This window comes from Triticum dicoccoides, chromosome 3B (genome assembly GCF_002162155.2).
Source record: "Triticum dicoccoides isolate Atlit2015 ecotype Zavitan chromosome 3B, WEW_v2.0, whole genome shotgun sequence".
In the NCBI taxonomy this organism is placed as follows: Eukaryota; Viridiplantae; Streptophyta; class Magnoliopsida; order Poales; family Poaceae; genus Triticum; species Triticum dicoccoides.
Window position 1 is genome coordinate 75,558,489 of NC_041385.1, and position 16,679 is coordinate 75,575,167.

A 16,679-nucleotide genomic window follows, 5' to 3' on the forward strand; every position below is an offset into this window, starting at 1 on the left:
AAAGGGAAGAAGTGTCATCGGTGATGTAGTCGATCACAGTGGCATCAACATCGGTCTCGGGGTACCTGCAGGAGGACGCCGGCCGGTGGCGCTCCGGCGGGGGCTTGGCGAGGGCTTGGTTATATTGAAAAATATTCAAGTAACCTTTTTTCAAAATCATGAATGTCATTTCTACTAGAGAACATATTTTTCCAATTCATGTTTTTCTTTAAATTAGCAAATATTTTTAAAATTCTTACTTATTTATGAGTTGATGGACATTTTGAGTTAAATTAGCAAACCAAAAAACGTGGTTGATAAAATGATGCACATTCACCTTTGTTCTTTTCTTGCTAGATTTTCTTCATGTTTAGATCTATTTAAGGGTTCAACAACGACAACTACAGTTCCAGGGTGTCAGTTCTTAGGGGCATTTTTCATCCACGACCAAAAGGTTTTGGTTTTCTTACAAGCAAGGACGAAAATTTGACATCCTTGACCAAAAGGTCATGTCCACAAATGTAAATGAACAGAGACACATTCTACATGGAAGCGACAAAGCTGACCAGGTGTGCAAAGAGGGAAAATTGTTAGTACCAACAACGTGGCGCATGCTTGAGACCATAGAGTGATTTGTGTAGGTGGTGCACATAGTCATAGCAACGAGCATCAACGAGTAGACCTCATCGAGATTGCCATGAAGAAGATGCGTTCTTGACGTCGAGCTGGTGGGTCGGCCACAAACGCGAGACGACAAGGCTGAGGACGATGCAGATCATGGCTGGATTAACAATGAGGTTGAATGTCTCATCAAAACAATGCTTAGTAGTTGAGAATAGCCACGTACCACCCATCAAGCCTTGTACCGAGCAAGGCTGTCGTCCAAGTGAAAGTTGTGCTTGAAGATCCACTTCCTGAAATAACATGAGCATGAGGAGGACGTGGAACAAGAGACCACGTCCTCTTAGTGACAAGAGCATCAAATTCCTCGTTCATAGCATGGAGCTAGTGCGGGTCATGTAGAGCACCCCGGTACGTTTTGGGAATAAGAGAGGGAGTGGAATGAGAAGCGGTAAGATTGAGACGGTCAACGGGCTAAAAAGACCACTATTAGCACGAGTGACCATGTTGTGGTTGTTGGACAGGGATGGTGGCCGGTGGATAACATCTGACGGGGACGTGTTGCTGGACATAGAGAGAGGTGAGGGCGTCGGTCTAGGCGAGGCTACGGGGAGGCAGGAGCTATGCGCGAGAGAGCAGAGATTGGGTCGAGGGGGGTGTTCTTTGCCGGGCCGACGTTGAGGGAGTTGGGGATCCGCCATGCATAGAGGGTTGTGGTTCACATGCATAGCAGATTGCGGGCGTGTAGAAGAACTGGGTTTTGCTGGGTTGCGGGCGTGCAGGAGGAGCAAGCGAGAGCTATGGGCAGATGGGGAGGGAGGTGCAGGGTTGCCATGCATGGCGCATTGTGGGTGGGCATGCATGGTGCGTGGAGGAGTTTGGTGTGGGCTGCGTGGTGGCAAAGTCGAGGAGAAAGTCAAGCGCGGCAATAGGGTCGGCGGGGCGGTCTATTGAGTAGGAGAAGGGAAAGATCGCTTTGTCGCAGACCACATGACGAGATATGATGACGTGACGGGTAGAAAGATCAAGACAATGATAGCATTTGTGGTTGTTCGGGTAGCCTAAAAAGGCACAAGCTCTGGACCGTGGTACGAGTTTGTGTTTGGCCATAGAGGATTGGTTGGTATAACATGGGCGACCGAAAGCATATGGAGGGCGGCGTAGTTGGGTGGGGAGTCGTAGAGGAATATCTAAGGCACCGAAAAACCAATCGATTGGGATGGATGTGTGTTGACAAGATATATATGTTGTTGTGGCAAGGGCTTCGACCCAGTAAGAGGGTGGCATGGATGACCGGAAAAGAAGAGTATGGGCAACATCATTAATCGTGCGGATGCCATGTTCGGCGTTGCCGTTTTGGGCAGACGTGTATGGGCATGAGAGGGGGAGGCGGATGTTGTGGGTTGATAAGAATGTGGTGACCGTAGATTTGATAAACTCGGTCCCGTTGTCGTTTGCATGGCAATGAGAGGGCTTGAGAATTATGTGCGTATGTAAGCAACAAAGTCAAATAGAATGGCAGAAGTGTTGAATTTTGGGCGAAGAGGGAAAGTCCACATGAAGTGATAAAAATCGTCAACAATACTGAGATCGTAACTGAAGCCGGTATTCCACAAAATCGGGGAAGTCCAAAGATCAGAATGCATCAACTCAAATGGTTCGACGCTTATTGAAGTATACCTAGCGAAGGGCAAGCACACATGTTTGCCAAGTGGACAAAGGTGACAAACCTGTGAGGCCGCTTTATTAAATGAGATAAAATAGTTCTTATGAAGTTGGGACATGGCGTGGTGTCCCGAGTGACCTAGGCGGCGATGCCAAAGCTAATTGGAGGTGATGGCAAGGAGTCCATGGGCGTGGTGGTTGATGACTGAACTTGGGAAGATATAGAGGTCTCCAGACTATTGTAGCAAAGAATCACAACCTTGGTGCGATGGTCCTTCACAAAAAAGCCAAACTGGTCAAACTCAATTGAACAAAGGTTATGTTTGGTGAAACGATGAACGAAAAGTAAATTCTTGACAATATGCGGAACTACTAAGACATTTCCAAGAATAAGAGAACGAGAGGAAGCAATGTAGAAGTTTGGCCGGCGTGAGAGATGGGCAAGGTAGTACCATTGCCAGCGGTGACAATGGAGGAAGAAGAGGGGCTGAGATTTTGAAGCATTCTGGGGTGAGAGGCAATATGTGTTGTGGCTCCAAAGTCCATGACCAACTCACCGACAGTCGATGGAGTTGCAGCGTTGTTCATGGCAGCCAGGAGCACGGGGCAGTCCCATGCCGGTGTGCCGCTGTAGGCGGAAGTCAATAGATGGTTGGTGCCAAACACCCGGCCTTGCAGCAGGGCGAGGGAGAAGAAGTCTTGGCCGGCGGTAGCACTGGAGGCCACGGCCCAGGAGGCCAGCTCGGTGTTGTGCCACATCATTGGCAGTGCCTGGAGCTACTAGGCTTGGCACGTGTAGGGGTTGAAACAAACCCAAGAGCCAATTGAGGAGGTTGCCCTGTGCTGGAAGTTGTCGTCGTTGCGGTTGCCACCAGAGGCGCCTCCGTCGGTGTTGTTTCTGTGCCGGGTCCAAGCCGCGGTGGTGACCAGAATAGTTGGAGCCTCTAGTGCCATGGGAGGACACGCTGCCATAGAGTGCGCATGGATCTCTTCTGGCTGAAGGACGGGAGAGGGTTCTACATGATGACAATGGTCGTGATGTCGGAAAAGAGCGGGCTGAGCCCATAAACGCAGTTGAGGACGAGCGTCTGGTCGGAGACGGGGTTGCCGACGTCACTAAGGGCATCATGGAGCGCCTTAAGACAGTGGTAGTAGGCGGTGATGGATAGGTTGCCTTGGACGAGACCGTGAAATTCCACCTCTAGATAGATGTCGCAGGTCATCTGATTGTCAAGGAAGAGGTTGGTCATGAGCATCCAAGCCTACAGAGCCGTCTGGTCCTACACCATGATGATGTCGAGGATCTCATGGGAGATTGACCCATAGAGCTACCAATCGACGATGTAGTCCTCACGAGTCCAGTCCGGGGTGCGTTCCGCCTCAATGATGGCGTTGACATGGTAGAATAGGTCGTACTTGCCGAGGAGCACACGGATCAGCATGCTCCACTTGGTGAAGTTGTTGGTGTGGAGGTCCAGGGTGACGGGGACGTGGGTGCGAAAGCTGGCCATGTTGACCGCCGAAGAAGCAGCAACGGGCATGGCGGCCGAGATGATGGCTTCGGAGGTGGAGTTCATGGTGGCGGAGAGGGATGGGGAGGTGAGGCAGGGCTGGTGTCAGGTGCGGCGGACATGGCGTGGCAGCAACGATCAGGTCAGGTAGCGAGTTGCTTGGGAGAGGAGGCAGGGTCATACGTAATCTTACCAAAAAAGATTATAGGATTGTGCAAAATCACGGCACTTTACGGGCAGCCTTGTATTCCCAATATATAGGCATTACATGCCTTGGTAAACAAGATGAATTTGAGAGATCCCTAACCGAATCATACTATAGATATTTAGTAGGATATCAAAGTTACTTTCCTATTACGCCCAGATCTTTTCGCCGATTCTCCCAGAATCTTAAGAATCGGGGCTTTCCCTAGCTTCTCCCAAAATCTTGAACCCATATTTTTTTTACAATCCTAATTAGTTAGGATGTAAACAACTATGAACAAATGAATACTTTAACCAAAAATACACTTCTAGTCTCAAGCTCAAATGAGCTCTGGTGAACAGTAAAATCGAGAAATATTGAAAATAATAAAAAATTCCTGAATTTTTTTCGTGACAAAAGTCTTGAATGATTGTAAAATTTCATCGTGAAATAATGTTGGTTGAAGCGGTGGAAAAAAATCATCATTCCAAAATGCTATTGGAAATGATATTTTTGGAGCATCAATTGTTTTTTTAGCCAGGGCTTCGACAAATGTCATTTCACGATGAAATTTTGCAATCATTAAAAATCTTTTGTCAATGTACGTCACTAAAAAAATTGATAATTTTTTCAATTGTTTTACATTTTTTCCTGATTTTACTGTTTGTCTGAGCTCATATGAGCTTGGGCTAAGAAACTCCATGTCCTACTTTAACAGGCTTCCCTAGGAGTAATAATAAAATGATATGTGTTCGACATTCAGGAGGAGCCGCGGTCAGATTGTTAGGCGGGCCAGGCTGATAGAGAACACAAAAAGTAATTTGGCTAGGTTAGTTCGGCAGATCAGTTGGGCTCCTTTGTTTTCTCCTGGACTATACATGTCACTGCCCAGCTTGGCTCGATCATAATTCCGCCACTTATCGATCCCGTGTCCAATTCTTTTGTGTGGTTTGTGAGAAAATAAATGTTGTCCCATTAGTTTCTGCTAACCAAAATTAGGCCATAACATGCAAATGGATCAATATTGTTGCTAAGTTTGTACTGTAAGAAAAACATACACATTATGCTCAACCATGAAACCCTCTATTATTTATGGCTATTACTGACGTCAATGCGTGACCCAATAAATTGTTTCAGACATGCTTAGACCAATCATGATATCCTATATTTATGTTTGTCATGTTATCATAATAAGAGAATGATATGTTTTTTGCATTTCATTCCATCTCAGCCATCTTATTCTCGTTGATTACGGCACCTAATTAAGAAAGTATACATTTCGAAAGATCAATGATATTTCATCACTTACATAGGTGGGTTCGCATCTTGTCGGCTCAAATTATCGGAGGTTCTCATAGGAATACGATGTGTGTGCATGTGGTCTTGTGTGTGTGTGTGTGTGTGTGTGTGTGTGTGTGTGTGTGTGTGTGTGTTGTTTCTAAAAATAAGTTTATCCAATACATTTGTTAAATTTTGAGAGTGTATGTAAGAGTTTATGTGGTGGATGGAAGTCCCTCTAGGTTGGTGCATGCCCAAAATTTGTTTCCAAATAAAATAAACATATGTAATCAAATTCACGATAATGCATTCAGTCAAGCATTCACAATTTAACAAAATAGTACATTCTATATAGGTTTAAAACATGCATGGTGTACACTCCTAGGAAGTTTACAATGCAAATGTAGCTAGATATACACCAGTTATGTAGTGCATGTACAAGCCGATACAAATACACACAACACTAGCACAAGAGAGGCAAGCCAGACGAGCCAGCGCATGCAAACTCTCTTGGAATCACACTGAAAAATAAAATGCGGTGCAAACCAATATAGATGTTGGTATATATCGACCGATCTTCTGATGGATGATTAATTAATGCACAGACACACATATATGTTTTCTTGGATCATCTGATTATTAGTACTTCAACATGCCCCACCTGTACGCATGCTCATCGACAAGATCTTGTCGGTGGTTGTTGCACCGCCGTTGCCCTGGTCGTTGTTGCCAGGACCGGTCCCAACGTCCTCATGTGACACCATGGATGACACCCCACTTCCAGTGTTCTTATGGAAGATCCTGCAAACCACATACTCCTACCAATGTACATAAACTGAATCAGTGCAAATAAATTATGGTCAATAGCTAGGTATGTGCATATGTATGGACGGACGACCATGCTCATGATTCATGACTACGTACTACCATACTGTAGGTTTAAATACCTTAGAAGACACGTTATTGGAAGCGGCATTTGCGATGGTGGTGGGCAGGCCGGATGTTGACTGCTTGCCGATCTCGAGCCTGTACTCGTGCATGACCCAGTTGGTCTTCTCCCCGCTGGGAGCTCTGCCCTTGTAGAACACCAATGTCTTCTTCATGCCCATGAGCATGGACATGCAATGTGGGTTGACGATCTCTTTGTCCTTACCCGTGGCCTTCCAGTAGCCGGCCTTCGTGGCCCGGTTGGTCCGTATCCCGGTGGGGTACTTGCGGTCCTTCTGGCAGTAAAAGTACCACTCATTCTCCCCCATCTTGGCCTTGTTGGGAAGCTCCCATGGTTCGTTCTTATTCAGGTCCACCTCACCGATCGCTGTGGCGTTGAACGCTGGGTTGAGAATCTTAGGGGCAAGGTAGGAGGTGATGATCTCCTCATCAGTAGGGTGGAACCTGAACCCCGGTGGAAGCTCTAACTGTTGTTGTTGCTGCTGAACTTGAAGGTGGTCTGCCATGGCGGAGGCTCTATGTGATCGCTGTATGCAACTATGGAAGGAATTTAATGAGCTAGATACATCAGGGGAGGCGCTTAAATAGGAGTGAAAGCGTGTACTGGCAAGGCGCTTGCCAAAGAAGCATCGACATTTTTGTGCCTTTGTTTAATTGTGTTCCTACTGGCAATGGATGGATAGAGATAGCTTCCTCGTCTTTACAACTGTGCTCTGCTTGTCCTATTGTCAGGGCCTCACCCTGGTGATGACAGGTGACGGGTCTCTCGAGCCTTTCTAGGCCATGGCCATGCCAGATTGCACAATTGGTTTTGTTTTCATTCTTGTTAGCGTATGCGTATGCGGTCCTCTACCCACCTTCTCGTCCGATCTACATGCATGTTCTGTTGCTGTTGCCGCCCAGCTTTGTTATGTAAAGCAAATAGACACCCACATTTGTATGTATCTACTAGCTGCGTGTGCATACGTAGCCCTGCTATTGTTCTAATTTATATGGCGTTTAATTGAGATGTATCAAGTGTGAACTATATGTACTATACATTTCACCCTTATGTATTTACCACATACTATATTTTTTAGAAGAAAAAAATTACCATATACTGAAGCTGATGCATGTTTACGCAAAACGATTTATGTTTTCAATGTCCCCGGTCACTGGATGGATGGTACAATTGTCCATAGTTAGCCTAATCTAGCAATACATGGAAAGATAATTCACCATGTCGGGCGCGAGGTGGTGTATGCGGGTGTCAGCTACATCCAGGAGCACGTTGCTCCTGCATTATGCACACATGCAACACAAGATGATTAATCTCTATCTCCCACAAAACGATGGCGCCATTGGAACGGTTACCAGCGGGAGAGGGGACACGCGCCCAGCCGCAGCTGAATCCCCGAATGCATGCGCGGGACCGGTAAGCTTCGAGGCACGCTCTTCATGCACATACGTACTTCTCTATTTTCTTCAATGAAAACCTTGCACGCCAATGACTTCTTTCCGGAGATAAACCTTCTGTTGCTTACTTTTATTATTTGCTTTCCAGGTCATCTTGCCTACCCGTGTACGTTCGTATGCGTGCCACACACATCACCGGCCTCTTCACTTTTCATAGAAAACCTTGCACGAGATGTATGGATCTATGTGCCTATCAACCCAATGCTCTGGCCATATCCCAACTTTGCAGGCATCTCCTCCCGTTTCTACAACCAGCTGGCATATTGCGTCGAATGGCGCATGAGGCCGAAACTGCCGTAAAGTGCACATTTAGTAAGAGGAAATTGCTGGTAAATATTTCTAATTGTCATTTTCGGGTCGTGGACTGGCTCTTGTGGAGGGCAGTGTGGCATGTTATCTTCCTCGGCACGAGCGGTGCTGGAACGAGCAACACTACGTTTAGAGCATCTCCGGCCGCGTCCCCAGAACAGTCTTTCCAGGCGTTTTCTTTCCGTCGGCGCCGAAAAATCGGCCCAGCCGCGCCCCCAGGAGTCCGTTTTTCGTCGGCTTGGGCCGAAATCAGCGCCGGCGGACCCAGGCCGAACCCGAAGCACCGGGTGGCGCCCGGGGGCGCCGGGGCGAGCGTTTTGGCGCGAAGCAGCCGCGGGCCAACCGCGTCAGCGAGACGGCTGTTTCGTCGACCCCATCACCTCGGTTCCCGCGGGAATCAATGCAAAGACTGCCGGACTGCCGCGCTGCCGCGCCGGTCAGCCTCCATTGATGCTCACGGACGGCGCAGTAAAGACGCCGCCGACGCGCGTCCGCCCGCATGCCGCCTACCGCCACCCCGCTTCGGCTATAAAAAGGCGCCCCTCCCCGCCGGTGAGCACCACACTCTCCCCCTCTCCCTCCAGCGAAAGCCTTCTTCTTCCACCGCCGACGAGCGAAATGGCCGAAACATACACAGGTGACGACGCAGCGGCGAACGGCTTCGGCCGCCGACACCTCCAGGAGCCCGAGGCGCTCCTTCTGTACGAGGCAGAGTACCCGGCGCCGCACGACATACGCGTGCCGGGGGCGTGGCGGTTGAGCGCCGGCGGCGTCCCGGTGCCGCCCGTCCCCGAAGGAGCCGCACGACGGGCGGAGATCGCTCGCATACGCTCGTCGCTAACGGAGGAGCAGCGGAACGAGCCGAGGTACGCGCCCGACAGCGAAACGCTGTGGACGTTGTACTTTCAGGCCCGCCGCGAGGAGCAGATCGCCTCCACCAACGGCGTCATCCCCCGCGGCCGCCTCAACTCCGAAGGATGGCGCGAGTGGTGGGGCGTCCCCGGCCGCACACTTGATGCCGCTCTCGACCACATCAAGACCGGAATGTGCCGCGGCTGGAGTACCCGGCGCGCCCCTCCTTCTTTCGCCGCCGTGGTAGTTCCTGGATACCGCGGCGAATGGAGCCGGGGTCGTCCTCCTCGTCGGGCTTCGGCTCGCCGGCCGTCCGCCCCGTCAAGCCCGAGCCGGAGGAGACACCGCTCGGGCGTCGCGCACGGAGCGGCATCCTCGTCATCAACGAGCCGTTGCCTGCGACGACACCGACGAGGCGCTCCCTTCGCCTTGTCCGGCTGAAGCCCGAGCCGGACACGACCACCGTGAAGCCGGAGCACGCCGGCATGGTGGCACCCGACGACGAGTCCGCCCTCAAATGGGCGAGGGAGGACTACGTCCGCGAGCAGGTGCGCCAACAGCGTCGGGCTTACCTGGAGACCCAGGCCCGCAGCCGCGCTGAGGCCCGTCGCCGTGCCGAGGAAGGCGGCGTTATCGTCATCGACAGCGACGACGAGGTCGAGGCCGGGCCGTCATGCGCTGTCAGTGACCCGGGCGAGGGGTGCAGCAGGGACGCCGCGGGCGAGGCGCGCGATGACGACGACGATGACGACTACACCCGCTTCTACAGGCTTGTCGGCATGTAGAAGGCGGCGGTGGTGACGGTGGCGGCACTAGCTAGGCGTTTTAATAAGTTCGTTTTTAAGTTAGCTCACACATGTTTTACGCTTTTGTACAAATTTGAACTCATGCAAAAGTCGCCCAGTTTGAAAAAAAAATAAGGCGAACTTCGCCGAACCCGCAGCGACCACCGTGAGCGTGCGACTGGGAACGAACCGAACCCAGAGGCCGAACTAACGTCGGCTCGCCCCCAGGCCGTTATTTTTCGTCGCCCTAGGGGCCGAACAGCTGGAGATGCTCTTAACTTCGGCAATAACATTTTCCTGTGATGCAGTATTTGCCTTGGCAAGATTTTCATCCTCTTCGTCAACATTATTTCCTACCTCTGGTACATCGATCGTGTTCCTCTGTATGGTCAAATTTGTATCGACATGTGCGACCTCCTCCATGATAAGGTGCTCGATGTTGTCATCTTAATCCATTAGCATGTCCCAATTGCAAAATTATCAAAGGTTTTATTAAACTCCAGGATGCCTTCTACTTTGTAACTACTAGATGATACCCCGACGCGTTGCTGCGGGAATGCATAAACACATATTTATATAATCACATGCAAAAAAATTACAGAGAATATATTGAGTAACACAGAATAATATACATAAAACCATTTTTACGTGCCTCATGGATGGGCGTGGATGCAAAACAAATCGCATGCATAATAAGTCTCAAAGAGAAAGGAAATGACACCAAACATCCCAATAAAAAAGTCTTGTAAATGTGCCTCAGTGTTACATTTGTCCTGATCCCTATAGCTTAATTGAAGAATTATGCTCATCAATGTGAAAGTTTTTGTTAATTACAAAAGAACAAAAACTTCGGTTAGAAATTTAGAATCGATACAACTAACCACCAAAATTATATTGGAAGTTTGGAAGTGCATTGACCACATAACGGCCATCTTTAAGTTTGCAACTACGTATAACAAAAGAATAATGTGGAATGGACTTAACAGTAGCAATCCTATATATTATATGGATGTATTATAGCAAAAGTAAGGGAAACAATTCCTCAAACAAACACTAAGTGGAACAATAATTTTACAGTAAAACTAACAGAAGCAAGTTCCAGTTGTGAAGCACAACGTATCCTAAAGCATTGAGCAACTACACTGGTGAAATCTGTAAACAAATCAATAGAAAAAAGTCCCACCTCAGTTATGTTGTCTCACACACAGATAATGAATGGGTCACCTTTGCCACACCAGACATGATAACTATCTTTGGCCATCAGTGTTAATTGGATGTGAGTTGCTTTTGAAATATTCACTAAGCTGCATGGATTCTAACTAATATTACATTCAGTTATGAAACCAATGGCGGATCAATATATTGCAAGATGTGAACATTCAACCATGGCACTAACAGGAAGCAATTATTTAAAATTCAAAGCACTAATCTTAGCTTATGTTAACTGTTCTTCTTGGATAAGCCACATTCTGCTAGGAATACATAATTGTAAGAAAAAACCATCGTGGAAAAAATAGGGTGCAATAATAATTTTCCATGCCTTCTCCAAATAGGCGAGATGCAGCAGGCACGAAGAAATGTGTCCAAAGATGAAAAATCAAGATCAAACTATTAATAGAGTGAAAGGAAGCACATGTATGTAATGTATTTGCCCACCTCGGTGTATGACTTCATGAATCAGTTAATAGGCAACATTTTGACATATTAAGATGGGTGTGATGGAGGATGTCAGGAGCAGAGCAACGGAGTGCACACACCTAGCCCGACTCTTTTTTAACTTCTGCAAGCTCTATAGACAATCCAGAAGATTGATCATAAAGAATATTAATAAGGATGGTGTTAGGATCAGAGCAACGGAGTGCACACGCCTAGCCTCACAGTTTTTTAACTTCTGCAAGTTCTATATACAATGCAAAAGTTTGATCAGAAAGAATATTATTAAGGGTACTACAATGAGGTGATGATGCAAAATAACTTTAGTATGAAATCCATATGAGCCAACACTTATTAGAGCAGATCGATCACAAAAAGAAAAGGTGTTAATATAATTAGATGTGATAGAAACGCTGCAAACAAAAACGGCCAGACATTTTTGGAAGGGATATAAATCACCAACATGTACAGTTGGTGAACAAAGAAGGTACTACTCGTTGGCTTACATTTATCACCTCTTTCAAGACATCATGTTTTTTTTTTGCAGGTAGAAATTTGTATTACTCATCCACCAAAGTCCTTACAATCAATCGCAGCTAGTTCCAAAGCCTCTGGAGGACCAGAACCTAACCAAGTCATGGTTCTACCCTCACTACGAGCAAATTTAGCTAAGCTATCACTAACTTTATTTTGGCTACGACTTACATGAGTAATACAATTTTCACGTAGAGACATAAGATATCTAATCTCCTTGATGATAGACGAATATACCGATCTGTCAACCTCTGAAGTCTGGATCAATTTCACTGCAATTATAGAATCCATGTCGATCTGCACTGGTAACTCACTTTTCTGGATGGAGAAAGATAAACCTTCCATGCATGCACATAATTCAACTTCAAGTGCATCCCGGCAAAAAAATAACTGCCTACAGGAAGAGAAGATGATAGCTCCCTTGTCGTCTCTTAACACCATTCCGGCACCGGCCGATCCATTAACAGCAAAAGAACCATCAGTACACAACTTAACCCAGCCGGGCTTAGGAGCAGACCACTTGGGGTCTGCTACGACCATTACCTCATGTGGCCGAACTGGAATATATGTTATGGTTGACTTCCCTTTGCTAGGATCAGCAATTAGATCAGTTTTAATGCCAATTAGAGAGTCCAAGTAGCTCATCAAGAACCTTCGAGAAGCCTCCATGGGTGGCGGGGATTTATTATGGACAATCTCATTGCGTATGTGCCACGCCCTCCACAATGTCATGAGAAGCATCGAACGCTCAATATCTGGTAGAGGAGCAAGAGCATGCAGCAGCCACTCGACACCTGTATTCTGCACGGTAGTAATATTCCGTAGAGTCCATACTTCTGACATAGCATCCCAGAGAGCTCTCGAAAGGTTGCAGCGACATAGTGCATGGAAGCAGTCCTCAGACTTTATCGAACACACAGGGCACAAATCATTAGTTTCCCGCCCTCTTATATGCTTGTTACTCCATGTAGGCAGAGAGTTTGTAGCGACCCGCCATGCGAAATTATGAACCGAGGGAGGAACATCAGTCGACCATATATATTTCCAGCAGTCCCGGCACCCATCTGGACATGAGCTGGAGCCCGTCGAAGTGCTTCTGTGAACTTCCTCGAAGCTAAACTGGTACGCACTCCTCACTGAAAAAGCCCCAAACTTGCCAAGGCCCCACGCCAACGTATCATCCTCCTATCTTGGCGACGCCCTGATTTTCAAAATCTCCACAACATCCGCTGGCATAAAGAATTCATGTAACAAGCCAACCTTCCATGAACCGTTCTCATTAAGAAAATCTGAGACGAAGCGGATTCTGCACCTCCCTTGTAAGGTGAATGGTTTATAGGAGAAGGGTCTGGGTATCCAATTGTCACGCCAAACGCGTATATTTCTTCCGTTCCCAACTCTCCAAATCAGACCCTTCTTCAAGAGTTCAGGACCGTAGCTAATAGCTTGCCAAGAAGAAGAAGAAGCATTTCCGGCGACAACGGTATCCTCAAGTTTACCATCTGGATAGTATCTTGCTTTTAACACTAGTGCGCATAGACTGTCAGGCTTCGTAATTAATCTCCATGCTTGCCTAGCTAATAGTGCTTGCTTAAAAATTCTGAAATCTCTAAAACCAGCACCTCCTTTACTCTTTGGTTGCATTAGATTATCCCATGCCCGCCAGTGCACTTTCCTCTTCCCCTTCTCAGCTCCCCAATAAAAGGCTCTTACCATTCTAGTAAGTTCATCGCACACCGAAAATGGTAATTTAAAGACCCCCATCATATAAGTGGGAAGGGCCTGAGCAACAGACTTAATGACTGTCTCCCTCCCTGGTTGAGCAAGGTGACCATCTCCCCACTGGAGCAATCTTTTAGTTAAGCTCATCTCAAGATTCTGAAATCTTCCCTTAGACATGCGACCATCAGGCGTGGGGAGTCCAAGGTACTTCTCTTCAAAAACCAAACTAGTGACATTGAGAACTCCTCTGATTTCCTCCTGTTTGACATAAGGGCAAGCCTCACCAAAAAGAATAGAGCACTTGTCAAAATTCAAACTTTGACCTGTTGCCTTTCCATATTGATCCAATGCTAGCTTTATTGTTTCGGCCTGAGCACGGTTTGCTTCAAAAAATAACATAGTATCATCAGCAAACAATAGGTGTGAGATCCCTGGAGCTCTTCTACATACCTTGGCAGGAGTAATATCACCACTAGACACATACTGCTTCATACTTGCAGAAAGTCCATCAGCCACAAAAAGGAACAAGAAGGGGGATAGCGGATCGCCCTGCCGAAGCCCACGCGATGGTGCAAATGAATCCAAAGGGTCCCATTAAGTTTGACAGAGTATCTCACCGATGCGACACAAGACATTATCCAGTCCACCCAACGTTGAGAGAAACCCAGCTTTTGCATCACCTGCTTCAAGAACTTCCAATCCACCCTATCATATGCCTTTGAGACATCGAGTTTGTAAGCACAAAAGCTTTTTGTAGGATCCTTTTCTTGCTTAATGTGGTGGATACATTCAAAGGCCACAAGAGCATTATCAGTAATCAAACGCCCTGGATAAAGGCAGACATCATGGTTGCCTAGCTTTTGATTCGAATCAATTGTTGCGCCGTGGCCGGTCAGGCGTACTGCTGCTACTCAGGTGGAGCTTCTTGCATGGACGCCTCCGGCGGCAGCAGGAGAGGTTAGGCTTCTGCACCCAGATGAGCCTCCGTAGGTAAGCTTTCGTTGACGGCAACAAAACTGCGACCCAGCCCGCGTAGACACCAGCATCATGTGAGAGGAGTGGACTCTGCTGTAGCTCGGAGAAAAAGTGTTTTGCTATATGTGGAATCAGAGAGAGCTGGCCATCGACGGCATGAGGTGTGCGTAGGCTAGAAAGAGTGGTTTGGTTTATGTGGGAGATTGAGATGCAGTGCTTTTTGTTTTGAAAGAGAAAGACTGTTCGGCTCTTACGGTTGGAAACGGATGTAGTATTTATTAATGGAAAACTGAAAAGAGATTGCTCGGCTCCTACATTAGAAATTGAACCATTCATTAATGGGGAATCAAGCTGCTAGTACTCCATAGGAAGAATTGCGTATGCGTTTCAGTAGCGGCTGCAGTTAACTCCAAAATAAGAGATCTATTTAGTGGTTAAACACAAAAATAAAAATGATGATGTGGCAGGCTGCATGTGCTGGTGTGCCATTGTAGGGCATGTATGATGAGGTGGATAGGTTGCATGTCAAGAGAAATAGGTTAGTGGGGATGAACTATTTAGATATTATAGATTAGTAGTTGACCACCTACGTGCAGATGTGTTGTCACCTTGTTACAACTCAAAAGAACATAAATAAGTATAAGTTTATTCTATGGGGAAATAACCGCATGGAATGAAAACCCATGTTGAAAAAGATAAAGTTAATTTTAAGGTATATGTTTCGCGCCTATATGTGGTCGCGTTCACGCAAGCACGCGCGATCTACTCGCAGACAACCACGTGACGTAGTGGACCCATGAAGACTAGTCTTCTTACTTTATCCCTTTTCTTCTCCCCCGCGCTGCTTGCCCTTATCCCCATTTTCTCTGGCACCTTTTCTTCACAGTGAGCTCATGCACCGCCGTCCAGACGAGGCATCTGCCTGTACATCCTTCAGTCTCTATTCTTCTTTGCCACATCCTCCTCCACGCCATGGCCGTCCGCCACCTACCCCTTGTTATCATGGCGCACTCAATGCCTCCAGCTGCCCGACCGTGCTACTACACCCACTGGCGCATCCTAAAGCCGGCGATGGGCCATACTACAACCAAAGATCGAATATGTTTATAGACGGCAATGGTGAGGTTGTGGTGGCGACGGTAGTGCGGCTACAACCAGCAACGAAAAAGCAACCACCGGTGACGGGATATGCTGTAATGGCGACAACAAAGTTTGTGGTGGCGACGACGGTGCTATGTTTTTTGCTGCAACCGGCACCCGCAAAAGCTACCACCAGTGGATAATTTTGCTTCAACCACTGTTTTGCTACAGCCACAGATTTTTTCTACACCCAGCGGTCCCCATCATTGTTGCAACTGGTTAGATTTTGCTACCACCGGCGAGGAATTTTGCTACATCCATCATGGTGGAGCCGCGACCTGCGATGGCGGTGGCAACAAATTGCTTCAACTGTCGCCCTTTATTGCTACGACCAGTGATCTTTTTTTCTACTTCCATTCAGCGATGTTGGGTCTTGTGTCGTTGCTCACGCAATCCATGTGCAATGAGTATCGATGGCGAGGGGCGGCGATGGCACATCAGGGTGCTGCAACCGGCGGCCGAGGTTGCCCTGACCACACCGGTGACGCTACGACGACCACATAATTCTTGGGATGGCAACGTCTCCGTGTTGCTTCGACGTAGCAGGCCTGCTTGTGACGATGGTGATCTGTTGAAGGACGAGAGCAGATGGGCGGCAAGCGCCGGTGTCCGGGGCAACGAGTGCTAGTGGCATCATTAGCCGACAAGCACGTGCAGCCAAGGACGAGTGCCGGCAGCGGCGAGCGTGGAGTCCGCCATGGATGGAAGCTGCAGGTCAACACAAGCCATATGCGAAGGGGAGAAGATGACATGGGAAAATCAACGGTTGGAAGTTGCCTAACCTATGGATGGGGCCGACCGGCCGAAATTTCGCCGGCGCGCCAACGCCTATCACTACCCTAATTTAAACCTTAATTTAGCAATTTTGGAAGGTATTAACTTAAGTTTATAGTAAGTAAAGATGAAAAACGGGCGGAAGCCAAAATACTGAATGTACTACGTTGATCAACAATTGATGTCAAAACAAACAGAGTAAAATAAAATGTAACTATCAAATTTAAGTGGAATGAAATGATCTCACAATATTGCAGGGGCACAAGCCTCTACTCAGACAATATTGATGCCCCC

The 16,679-nt window shown here is 47.5% G+C and overlaps 1 protein-coding gene across 1 annotated transcript; it reads right to left on the minus strand.

The window, feature by feature from the left end:
• Window positions 1-5,547: 5,547 nt before the first annotated feature.
• Window positions 5,548-6,718, minus strand: LOC119280834 (NAC domain-containing protein 100-like). The gene is made up of 2 exons (XM_037561540.1): window positions 6,186-6,718; window positions 5,548-6,056 (listed from the first exon to the last, which is right to left on the minus strand). The coding sequence occupies exons 1-2, from the start codon at window positions 6,690-6,692 to the stop codon at window positions 5,886-5,888; spliced, it is 678 nt and encodes a 225-aa protein (XP_037417437.1). The 5' UTR covers window positions 6,693-6,718; the 3' UTR covers window positions 5,548-5,885.
• Between the last annotated feature and the right edge of the window lie 9,961 nt (window positions 6,719-16,679).

Coding starts and splice junctions, on each gene's coding strand:
- LOC119280834 (XM_037561540.1), bottom strand. CDS start 6,692: ATGGCAGACCACCTTCAAGTTCAGCAGCAACAACAACAGTTAGAGCTT. Junction 6,057..6,185: donor CCAATAACGTGTCTTCTAAG/GTATTTAAACCT, acceptor GTACATTGGTAG/GAGTATGTGGTTTGCAGGAT.